Below are 12,399 nucleotides of genomic sequence, written 5' to 3'. Positions count from 1 at the left end.
CGTGGGGTCGCGATGGGTTGGATACGACTTCGCAACTAACAACAGCAACTGTACATTCTTATTATAAATTATACGCCTGGTGACCAAGGGCAGAGGAACGGAAGCAAACTTACCCTGTTTTCAGAGCCCACCAACACTTTGACCTGAGTTTAAGCAGCACAAGTAACCTGGTCCATCCTGGATTCCAACTCAAAGGCATCCGGTCGGTCCTGGGGATTAGCAGCCAACATGTCTTTCAGGAGCTGCTTGATCCCTTCAGACATGGAAGTCCTGCGTTTCTGAGGAATGTGCAACACCATCCTTGGGTTTTCCAGCAAGGCTTCCCCGACCGGTACAATCTCGGTCCCCTGCTTGACGTAAGTCCCCAAGAGTTCTTTCTTGGTCTCGGCATCGATAAAGGTGATCCGCTCGATCATGGCCCAGATAATGATGCCCAGCGCAAAGATGTCCGCCTTGGCTGTGTAGTGTCCCTCCCACACTTCGGGAGCCATGTAGAAGTCCGAGCCGCAAGCCGAGGACAGCCAGTACTTGTTCACATTCACATGGTTGTCGTCGTTCCCGCCCTCCTTGCCTCGGGCGGTCAAGCCCGCGCACACCTTGCTGAGCCCAAAATCGGCCACTTTGAGAACCGGCGCTCCGGACTGCTCCGTGATCAGGATATTGTCCGGCTTCAGGTCTCTGTGCACGATGTGGTTTTTGTGCAGGAAAGCAATGGCGCTGGTCAGCTGGAGCATGAAACTCTTGTTGGTGGCTGGGTCGGGCCGGCGGGAGAGGATGTACTGGTTCAGGTCTCCCCCTTCGCAGTACTCCATGACGAACCACAGGTAGCAAGGCTCCTCGGCGTAGCCCAGAATCCTCTCACCTGGTGGAGGGAGAAAAAAGCAGGAGGAATAAAGACTGGGTTGGACAAAACGGAGCGGCTCGGACTCAATTAGAACAGATTGAAACAATTCATTTAGGCCAGGGGTAGGCAACCTTGGCTCTTTTATGACTCGTGGACTTCAACTCCCAGAATTCCTGAGCCAACATGGCTGGCTCAGGAATTCTGGGAGTTGAAGTCTACAAGTCATGAAGGGGCCAAAGTTTCTCCCATGCTGGCTGAGGAATTCTGGGAATTGAAGAGGCCATAGTTCCCCCACGCTGGCTCAGGAATTCTGGGAACTGAAGTCCCCAAGTCGTGAAGGGTCCATAATTCCCGCATGCTGGCTCAGGAATTCTGGGAGTTGAAGTCCACGAGTCATGAAGAAGCTATAGTTCCCCCATGCTGGCTCAGGAATTCTGGGAGTTGAAGTCCATGAGTCATAAAGAAGCTATAGTTCCCCCATGCTGGCTCAGGAATTCTGGGAGCTGAAGTCCACGAGTCATGAGGGGGGCATAGTTCCCCCACGCTGGCTCAGGAATTCTGAGTCCACAAGTCATAAAAGGACCAAGGTTGCCTACCCCTGATTTAGGCAGTTTGGCTTCATACAGCTGAAGGCACTAGAATACCGGCAGTCTTTGACTTATGACCACAACTGAGCCCAAGGTTTATGTCGCTAAGTGAATTCCGCTCCATTTTACGACATTTCTTGCCACAGTTATTGGCACGTGCACTCAGCAACCGCGTTAGTAACTTGCACTGAATCACTACAATTGTCAAAAGTTAGTAATACGGTTGTTAAGCAAATCTGCCTTCCCCGTTGATTTTGCTTGTCAGAAGTTTGCAAATGGTGATCACGTGACACCCACACCGGGACACTGCAACCGTCATAAATATGAATCAGTTGCTAAGCGTCTAAATTTTGATCATATGATCGTACAGCTGCTGCAACTGTTATGACTGTTGAAAATGTGTCATAAATAATTTTTCCCGTTGTAACTTTGAACGCTCACTGAATGAATTATTGTAAGTCGAGAACTACCTGTCGTGTTTCTCAACCTTGGCAACATGAAGATGTGTGGACTTCGACTCCCAGAATTCAATTCTGGCTGGCTGGCTAGGGAATTGAATTCTGGGAGTTGGAGTCCACACATCTTCCTTCAAGTTGCCAAGGCCGAGACCGCCCTGCCCTGGAATCTAGACAACTTTAAAAAAGCGTCTTGCTCAGAACTGGGTACAGGGTTCCAGATGGCACAAATAAAGAGAATAAAATAAAGCAATTACTTCCTGGCATCCTTCTAAAATCTTACTTGTGCCTTTTGCAGACATGGCATGCTGCTGAGTGCACACGAGGTTTCGGAACGCCTGTTCGCACATCCCTTTTACCTGCACTGAGAAATCATTATGCTGGTTTAAGCACAGAATTGACTTTTTTCTCTTTCTTTCTTTCTCCGGCTTTGATGTAATTTTGCCAGTCTACTTTATATGAGCCCGAGAGGCTTACAAGATAATCTCCCAAATAGAATGAGGCACAGATAGCTAAATGTTGCGCGCGCGCGCACGCAGACACACACAAACCTATCCAGGTTTTGTTTTTATTGTTTTCGCAATAAAGGAGAGTGAGAAGTGCTGGTTATTTGCACAAACATGTCTGTCACCATGACTATTACTATGGTAATTGAAGGTCCTGTCAAAATTTGGCTTGGCTTCCACATCAACAAAGAAAACATGTTGAAAGCTGAAAACGTAATCATCACGATGGGTGCGACGTACAAGCCTGAAGGATCAAAGGACTTGATCTCACATAAAGCTTCTTCTCATCCTACTTCCCCTCTAATCTTTGCTGGTAGAGAAAGGCAGGGTCAAACTATAAAAATTCTATGGCTGCATTCAAAAAAAGAAAGGACTTTGGCCGTGTTGAAAGAAAAATCCTCATCAGGGTCCAGTCCAAGCCAGGAATACACAAAATGGAGACTGCTTTAGAAAGAAGGTTGTAGTTTATTGAAGAGCAGAACCAGACAGGAAGATGGCTCTGGAAAAAGTGACCACATGGAGCTGGGTTTTTATACCTTCTTGAGCTTTTGTTTGGAGTTGTTCCTGTGAACTTTGACATGTGGTCACTTTTTCCAGAGCCATCTTCCTGTCTGGTTCTGCTCTTCAATAAACTACAACCTTCTTTCTAAAGCAGTCTCCATTTTGTGTATTCCTGGCTTGGACTGGACCCTGATGAGGATTTTTCTGAGTCTGCCTTTCTGGTATCCTGATGGTGGTGGGTTAATCCTATTATGTCCCAAAGGTCATATCCTGCTTCCCTGGGGATGTGGCTGATGACTATGTCCTGTGTTGGATTTTTTTGGGGTGTGAGGGTTTGTCAATTCTAGGGATCTTTGTCTTTCTAATCCCATCAGCTCTAAGCTTCCTGGCCCTAGTTTTTTCTGACAGGATTATCACATCTGCATTTCTACAGGCAGACGGGGGTTTCTGCCCGGGGCAGAGAGACTTGGGGTGTGTGTGTGTGTGTGTGGTTTCTGCCTTTAAGGTTCTTTGGGGAAATATAATATTCTGCCTTTTAATATTCCCCAAAATATTTCTTTCTCTGGGGGTGGGGCTGTGCTGTCCTCCCACAGCAGTCAGAAGTTACAAGCTATGTTAATACATGAAATCCTCAAGATTAAATAATGAGTAAAGCTTGTTCTGCTGTAATAACCCTGCTTTTTTGTTTGCCATGAGGACAAGGAAGAGTGCTTCAAGATTGTTTGGTTTTTTTCAGAGCACGGAAGAGAAATATTGTACCAGTAATCCTAGACTTACGAGAAGAACGGAGCCCAAAATTTCTGTTGTTAAGCGAGACATTTGTTAAGTGAATTTTATCCCATTTTACGATCTTTCTTGCCACAGTTGTTAAGTGAATCCCTGCAGTTGTTAAGTTGGTAACATGGCTGTTAAGTGGATCTGGCTTCCCCATTGACTTTGCTTGTCAGAAGGTCGCAAAAGGGGATCACCTGATCCCGGGACACTGCAACCGTCATAAATAAGTGTCTGAATTTTGCCCAGTGTCTGAATTTTGGTCATGTGACCATGGAGATGCTGCAATGGTCGTAAGTGTGAAAAATGGTCATAAGTCACTCAGGGGTTTTCAAACTTGGCCTTTTTATGACTTGTGGACTTCAACTCCCAGAATTCCTCAGCCAGTACAATTCTGGGAGTTGAAGTCCACAAGTCATAAGAGGGCCAGGTTTGAGGACCCCTGAGTCACATTTTTCAATGGCGTTGTAACTATGAATGGTCACTAAATGAATTGCTGTAAGTCGAGGGCTACCTGTACTCAGAGAAAAATTTGCACAGCTAACCATCTCTTCCAAAGACTACAGGTAGTCCTCGACTTATAACAATTCTCTTCCAAGGCTCGTTGCCTTGGAAGAGTGAGGAAGATTCTCAGGGATGACTCACACCCTGGACGGTATCTCTTTACTCTCCTACCATCCGGTAGGAGATATAGGAATATAGCCAGCCGTACCAACAGGCTGAAGAACAGCTTTTATCCGTGGGCTGTTAGGCTTTTGAATGGGATGTAATCTTATGCAGAGTTGACTTGGGAAGCCGGTGTGTGGTGTAGTTGGTTCACATAGTGTGGTGGGATGGAAGGTTTGTTGTCACTGTGTGTTGGGGGGAGAGAGCACAGGGGGAGGCTCAGCTAATCTCAATGTACACATGTTGTACTTTGACAATAAAGGTTTATTATTATTTATTATTCATTTAGCAACCGTTTGAAGTTACAACGGCACTGGAAAAAGTGACAGTATCCCCTGTGGTCATGTGATCAAAATCCAGACATTTGGCAACCGGTTCATATTGACGATGTTTGCAGGGGTGTCCCAGGGTCATGTGATCCCCTTTTGCGACTTTCTGTCAAGCAAAGTCAATGGAGGAAGCCAGATTCACTTAACAACCGCGTTACTTGACTTCACAATGGCAGAGTGTCACTTAACAACTGAGGCAAGGTAGTGTTGTGACTCAGGGCCAGCCTGTGGGTCCGACAGCCGGCTCCGACGTATCGGAGGACTCAGATGAGGGGGAGGAGGGAGACGAACCGGCTGATGATGGTTTGGAGGCTTTGCAGAGCCCTCAGCCGGGGACCTCTTCTCAGCTGCGTGAGCCCGAGAGTGCGGAGGATGATGACCCACAGCTGGCCCTGTTCAAGGACGCCCGACGCAGGAGGCAGTCGAGCAGGAACAAACAAAGAAAGGCTATGGGACTCCTCGGGAGGAGGCACAGGGAGACCACGCCCTGAGCTCTCTATAAAAGGAGTGTTTGGGGAGGGGCTGGTTGCTGAAAGCAACTTTTCCGCTTGAGAAGACAAGCTCTAGTGTTATTGTTAACTGCGTAATTAAATCTTGGCAGATGCCTTTTAGCCTTGGACGCTCTCCAGTCTCTTCTTTCTGAAAAGGGGTTTGCCTTACTACAAGGCCAGAAGGGCTGGTTCAGAACAGGTAGGTATTAAAAGAGAGCCAAACTCACTTAACAACTGTTTTACTTAGCAACACAAATTTGGGGGGGGGTATCCCTTGCAGTCATACGTCGAGGACTACGGGTAGTTCCCCCCCCCCACAAATCCTGACTTTTCAAAGAAAGAAGCAGCTATGCCAATTTTTATTCCAGCTTCAGCAAGGCCTATCTCTCTCTCTCTCTCTCTATATATATATATATGTATATCTATATAGATATATAGATATAGATATATATGGACCTCAGACTGCAGGTGATTTATAAGAGATGGCGTTAGGAGGCAGATGTTTTACTGCTCTTAGCCACTTAACTATTTCTTTCTATAACTCAATACCAGCAGGTTTTTGCAGGTTTGAACCTGTACAAAATAAAGAGTTTGGGCAAATTTGACAGATGGTTAACTGGTGCTACCATATGGGCCCTGCCGTATGTAAACAACCAGAAGAGAACAATGCTAGTTTTTAACCGACTAAATCAGGGGTCTTTGAACTTGGCATCTTTTAAGAGTTGTTGGACTTCAACTCCCAGAATTCCTCAGCCAGCACAACTAAAACTCCTTGTCTATCGGCCTAAAGCTCCTTTCGTGCCTAAGGAGAAACTAGAATTCAGGCTCCTGGTTTCTAGCCTGGCACCTTCACCACGACACGCAACTGGTTCTATTGTCAAATTTCGGCCACGCAAGCCGACATCTTTTCTGAATTCTTCATTCTAGCACAGGGGTGGACAGCCAAGTGCAGGGGTCTTCAAAGTTGACAACGTTAGGACTTGTGGACTTCAATGCCCAGAATTCCTCAAGTCAGCCCTCAAGGCTGGCTGAGGAATTCTGGGAGTTGAAGTCCACAAGTCTTAAAGTTGCCAAGTTTGAAGACCCACTGAACTAAATCTTACTCCGATTGCCTTGAGTTATAACCATTCGTTTGAAGTTATAACAGCAGAGAGAAAAGTGAGTTGTGACTGTTTTTCACAACTGTGACAGTTGCAGAAATCCCCCCCCCCCCACAGTCGCCTGGTCAAAATTCAGTTGCAGAACCACGTCACTTTTTTCCAGCGCCGTTCTAACTTGGAATAGTCACTAAATGAATTGTTGCCCTTGACTTACAACCATTCATTTAGTGGCCGTCCCAAGTAACAACAGCACTGGGAAAAAGTTGACTAATGACCGTTTTCCACACTTACAATCTCTGTAGCCTCCCCGGGGTCAAAAACCAGATGCTTGGCAACGGGTTCATACTCGATGACCGTTGTGTTTTTTCCCCAAGGTCACGCGATCACCGTTTACACCCTTCTGACAAGCAAAATGAAAGTCTTGGTGGAGCAGTGAGCTAATGCCTCCTTAAGTAACACCAGCTGCCTGCCATTAGTGCAGGTTCGAGTCCCACCAGGCTCAAGGTTGACTCAGCCTTCCATCCTTCCGAGGTAGGTAAAACGAGGACCCAGATTGTTGGGGGAAATTAAGCTGACTTTGTAATAATGCCGCTTGGTGTGTGTGTGTGAAAGCCCTAATAAGCAGGCATATACATAGAATGAAGGCTACTGCTAAGCTTGTAAGCCGCCCTGAGTCTTCGGAGAAGGGCGGGATATAAATGGAATTAAAATAAATAAAATAAATAAAATCAACGGGGGAGGCCAGATGCAGGTAACAACCAGGCGACCAACTTATCAACAGCAGTGATTCACTTAAGAAGTGTGGCGAGAAAGGCCGTCAAATGGGGGAAAAGTCACTTAACAAACGCCTCGCTTAAGAAGAGAAATTTTGGGCCCGATTGTGGTTGTAAGTTGAGGACTACCTGTACCTATATCATAGCCATAAGCATAACAAATTACGGTAAACAGAAGTTTAAGCAGATTTCCTCCCTCCCCCACCTCTTGACATGTACTGTTATAGATAACTAATACCTAGCCGGGAAAATTGGTATGTGCTGTGAAAAGTCTGGCAATTGTAGCCCAACACAATTATGTTGTTGTTGTTAGCTGCGAAGTCGTGTCCGACCCATCGCGACCCCACGGACAATGTTCCTCCAGGCCTTCCTGTCCTCTACCATCTTCTGGAGTCCATTTAAGCTCACGCCTCCTGCTTCAGTGACTCCATCCAGCCACCTCATTCTCTGTCGTCCCCTTCTTCTCTCGCCCTCCATCTTTCCCAGCATTAGGCTCTTCTCCAGTGAGTCCTTCCTTCTCATGAGGTGGCCAAAGTATTTGAGTTTCAGCTTCAGGATCTGGCCTTCTAAAGAGCAGTCAGGGTGGATCTCCTCTAGGACCGACCGGTTTGATCGCCTTGCAGTCCAAGGGACTCGCAGGAGTCTCCTCCAGCACCAGAGTTCAAAGGCCTCAATTCTTTGGCGCTCAGCCTTTCTTACGGTCCAACTTTCACTGCCATACATTGCAACTGGGAAGACCATAGCCTTGACTATACGCACTTTTGTTGACAGGGTGATGTCTCTGCTTTTTAGTGTGCACAATTGTGCAAACACAATTATAGAGGGCTAATTTATACACTAGAATATCCATCCAATGTAAAGAGACTCCCCAAAGGTTATTTTTTACGTAACGAGGCTCCAATGGGTATAAGGCTCCCATGGGTATATGGTACCACGTGTATCCCTTGTGACGTAAAAATAGCCTTCCTGGAATAAAAATGGGAATCCTTCCAAGTAAATGTGCTTAGAAGTACAGATGTCGTTTGTGTCACAGAGGCTTTCCTTCAATCCACAGCTGGCTTTCACCTTCGAAACCTTTTTGACAGTTCTGCTTTTTGTTTGGGCTCTCTGGCTGGTCCCCAGGTCGAGTAAGGCGCGACTTTATTTGATTGTGCCTATTGTTAACAGGTGGATTAAGGGGTGAAACTCTTTTATTTTTGTTGGCCGAGTGAAGGCGTTGTCACGACGGTGGTGAGAAGTCACTTTCTGGGAGGATAGGAAAAGTTCGTTTTATACGGGTTTTTTTCCCCCCCTCGCATTCCCCCCCAGCTTGTATAATCTTTTTCATCGTTCGACTCCACGCTTGCAGTAAAACTGCTTTTAAAAACGTGCGGCAAAATCCGTCGATTAAATTCGTTTGACAACAAAGGGATCTGCAAAAAAAACCTCCCCCCACACCCTTTTTCTAGACCAGCTGGACCGTGTAGTATTAATTCCACTCGGTGACCACTTATTCTGTGTTGACCGGCCGTGTTATGCCCAAGAGATTACACCCAGCCATTAGCCACATGACAGATGATATAACGAGAACCACAAAAGACTGCTGATGCCCGACAAATGAACGAGGCACAAGGCTCGCTGCCCATCTGCCTGCTCTTGCATGTTCCCCTAGCTCAGGGCTAGGCAACCTTGGCTCTTTTAGGACTCGTGGACTTCAACTCCCAGAATTCCTGAGTCAGCCATGCTGAGGGGAAAGGGAGAGGTTTCCAAGCTGAGGCATGCTGGCTCAGGAATTCTGGGAGTTGAAGTCCACGAGTCATAAAAGAGCCAAGGTTGCCTACCCCTGGCCTAGGCCTAAGCTGCTTTATGACTCGTGGACTTCAACTCCCAGAATTCCTGAGCCAGCCATGCTGAGGGGAAAGGGAGAGGTTTCCAAGCTGAGGCATGCTGGCTTAGGAATTCTGAGAGTTGAAGTCCACGAGTCATAAAAGAGCCGAGGCTGCCTACCCTGGCCCTAGCTCAAAGGTCTGCAACCCGCGGCTCCGGAGCCGCATGCGGCTCTTTCAGCCGTCTCCTGCGGCTCCCGGTCCTCTGCCATGTGCAGTCCAAAAAAAATAAAATAAAGTGGGACTAAAAAAGTTCAACCAATCAATTCAAATATGCAGGGTAGGTGCATATCTCGCCTTGGCTCAACTCTTCAGTCAAACCCTGTTCTGCGCATGTGTGCATGTACGCGCATGTGCACACATTTTTTGCGGCTCCCAGTTTTTCCTTTTGTGAGGGAACCGGTTCCGAGTGGCTCTTTCACTGTTTCAGGTTGCCGACCCCTGCCCTAGCTGAACCACATCTGCAGCAGGGCTGGCTGAAACATGAAAAAAAGGGGGGGGGGTCCTGGCTCATTTGTAACAAGCCACTTCTACTTAAAAACACACTGCGTGACCGATGACGTGCGTGATGCCCAGTCCACACACCTGGTTATGCAGCGACCGGGCACGCTGCACAGCCATGTGGTTTCCTCTCCGCTCCCCCCCCCGCCCAATTCTCAATTAAACAGCAAGGTTCGCTTGAGTCTACTAGGATGCCTTGTTCAAACCAGATTTATACGAAATACAGAGAAATAAAATATCAGGAGCCGGAGTCGGCTGGAAAACTGATTTACTGGAAGCCAGAGGAGAGCCTTGGCCTGCCCTTGTTATTTGGCAAACTTTATACAGGTAGTCCTCAACTTACAACATAATAGTGGCAAAAAAGGTCACCGGTCGCTTATTTCAATGCCGTTGTAACTCTGAACGGTCACGAAAAGAACCGTTGTTGAGTCGAGGGTTACCTGGATTTAAAGAGGGCCGTCCAAGTTGCCAATAAAACCGCAGGGTCTTGAAATAATGAAAAAGGGGGAATCTTGATCCAAAGTCTTTCTACAGGTAGTCCTTGACTTACGGTCACGACTGAAGCCAGAATTTATGTTGCTAACTAAGCAAGGCAGTGGAAAACGATTTTGGCCCCCGTTTTGCGGCCTTTCTGGCCAAAGCTGTTAAGCAAATTGCTGCAGTTGTTAAGCTAGTAACACACGGATGTCAAGTTGGGGACAAACTGTCGCACAGAAAGTCTGTCTGTGTGGACGCGAGAAGTCGAAAATGGTGTCATGACATAATCGATCAACGTGATGGGGTCCTTGGGGCTCTCTGAGCTTGGTGGGTTTTCTTGCAGACGTTTCATTACCAAACTAGGTAACGTTATCAGTGCTACGTAAAGATTACACCGAGCGAACCAACGGTGGGACTCAACAACTTTCTATTTCTTTATCCAGAAGAGTCATTAGTGAGCATCCTAAGGTGTTTCTGGCTTGCAGGGCTAGCTCAGGATCCAAAGACTTATTCTTCGGGTATTATCTAAGGCAGAGTTCCCCAACTTTTCCGGCTAGATGGCTGGAGGGGGGGGGAGGAAGAAGGGATGGTTCTGTGGGAAGGATAGGCACATGCGTTGCTTGCGCAAGTGGGGCTGAGAGCACGTGTGACGCTTGCGCTAGGGAGGCCCCTTAGTGCCTGCGATGCTCGTGTGAATGGGGCCACAGGCGTCTGCAATGCTCACTTTGAGAGGAAGCAACTAAATTTCATTTTAATGTGTGCCATTGTGCCCACAGGGGAAAAAATGACAATCTGTCTGTCTGTCTAAGTGGGGCTGTGTGTGCACGCCAGCCAGCCAGCCAGCCACTCACGCGGCCCGTTTGCGAATAGGCCACGGACCGGTAGTGGGCTATGGCCCAGAGGTTGGGGACCCCTGATCTAAGGGTATTGTCTTAGCTCCTCACTACCTTTCGAAAATTACACTTTGAGGGCCACTTCATCCAGAGCCAACAAGAACTAATGTTGCATATACTGCGTGCACTAAAGATGCTACTTGTAAAGAGGCCCTATGTCAGACATGTCAAACACAAGGCCTGGGGTCTGGATGTGGCCCGCGAAGTGGTTTCATGCGGCCCACGAAGCCATCCTGGAAACAGTGAGGGAACGGCCCCCGCTGCCTTGGCCCTGGCCCAGAGACCCTCCTTCTGCCAGAGACCCCCAGATCTGTCCCACTCCTTCCCAGGCCCCCATAGACACCCTTGATGCCAACAATGTAGAGCTGGCCACGCCCACCCAGTAGGCCACGCCCACCCAGGCCATACTCACCCGGGCCCCTGAGGGCAACCGCAATGCTGATGCGGCCCTCAATGAAATTGAGTTTGACACCCCTGCCCTATGTTATCTATCGACCATGGCAGCTTGAAGATGCCAGAATGCCAGAATCCCCCAGCCAGCGTAGCTGGCCTAGAAACTGGAAGATTTTGAGTTCTGCTTCAGTCAGCTGGAGGATTTTGGGTCAGTCCCCCTTTCTCAGCCCAACCCCCTCACAAGGAGCACTGCTGTGGGGATAAATGAGAAACAGGAGTACAGTATTGGTACATTCACTGCAGGGTGATAGTACTCTCTCTTCAGTTAATAATGGTTTAGGACTTACCTGCTTCTTCCAAGCGGCAACATCCCCCTTGTAAACCCATCACTTCTACATGAGTTAGCTGTCTCTCACCAACCCCAACCCCCTCTTAAATTCCTCCACTTTAGCTAAGTTTGTTCCCTTGGCATCCTGAGAGAGAGAGAGAGCAAGTTTACTGGTTAAGATACCAGACTACGCACAGATCATGAGTTCGGCTCCTGTCTTAGGCATGAAGGCTGTCTCCCCCTCTATCTTTCAGCCCAACCCACCTCACAGGGCTGTTGTGGGGGAAAATAATTCACAGCGGGATGACAATACCATACCTCTCTCTGCAGTTAGCAATGCTTAAGGACTAGCCTGCTTCTTCCAAGCCCCCCTGCATCCATCCCTATTTCTGCATAGCTGGGGCATTTGTACACCTGTTTGCTGCCCCCTTCCCCCCCAGTGTACCCCTCTAATTTAGCTAGGCTGCTGGGGCTTGGGTTCTTCCCTTACCTAGCTGGGTCATGAAAGGTCTGCAAGAGAACCACCAAGCTCAGAGAGCAGGAATCCACAGTCCTCTTCCTCCTCCATACAACCCCACTCCTTCTAGCACTGATGATACTAGTGGGTCTTGAAACGTTTGCAAGAGAAACCCCAAGCTCAGAGACCACCAAGGACCCACAGCTGTCCCCCCCAACACCCCATTCCTTTCTAGCACTGATACTACTGCTAACATCCCGCTCAAAAATCCAAAATAAAACTCCAGGTTCATTCCATCTTACCCTTTACTGAATGCACTGATGTCGAAACAAAACTAACTCCAATTCATAGAGGAGGAGTCTTCAGACTTGGCCCTTTTATGACTTGGGGACTTCAACTCCCAGAATTCCTCAGCCAGGCAGGCTTCAGGCTGTCACGGTTTCGTTTCTCTGTCTAACCCGC

General features: G+C 47.9%; 1 protein-coding gene across 1 annotated transcript in view; it reads right to left on the bottom strand.

Annotated features, from left to right (window-relative positions):
• LOC310639342 (serine/threonine-protein kinase 35) overlaps positions 1–12,279 on the bottom strand; it is a 31,769-nt gene extending 19,490 nt beyond the window's left edge. The window contains exons 1-2 of the mRNA XM_083360996.1: positions 12,240–12,279; positions 114–862 (exon numbers count right to left, since the gene is read on the bottom strand). Of these exons, the coding sequence (XP_083217122.1) occupies positions 150–812 (663 nt within the window). The 5' untranslated portion in view covers positions 813–862; positions 12,240–12,279 and the 3' untranslated portion in view covers positions 114–149. The remainder of the gene's footprint in view (positions 1–113; positions 863–12,239) is intronic.
• Between the last annotated feature and the right edge of the window lie 120 nt (positions 12,280–12,399).

The sequence above is a fragment of the Vipera ursinii genome, assembly GCF_947247035.1.
Source record: "Vipera ursinii genome assembly, chromosome: 3".
NCBI classification, from domain to species: Eukaryota; Metazoa; Chordata; class Lepidosauria; order Squamata; family Viperidae; genus Vipera; species Vipera ursinii.
This window is presented reverse-complemented; position numbering and strand designations above follow the sequence as displayed.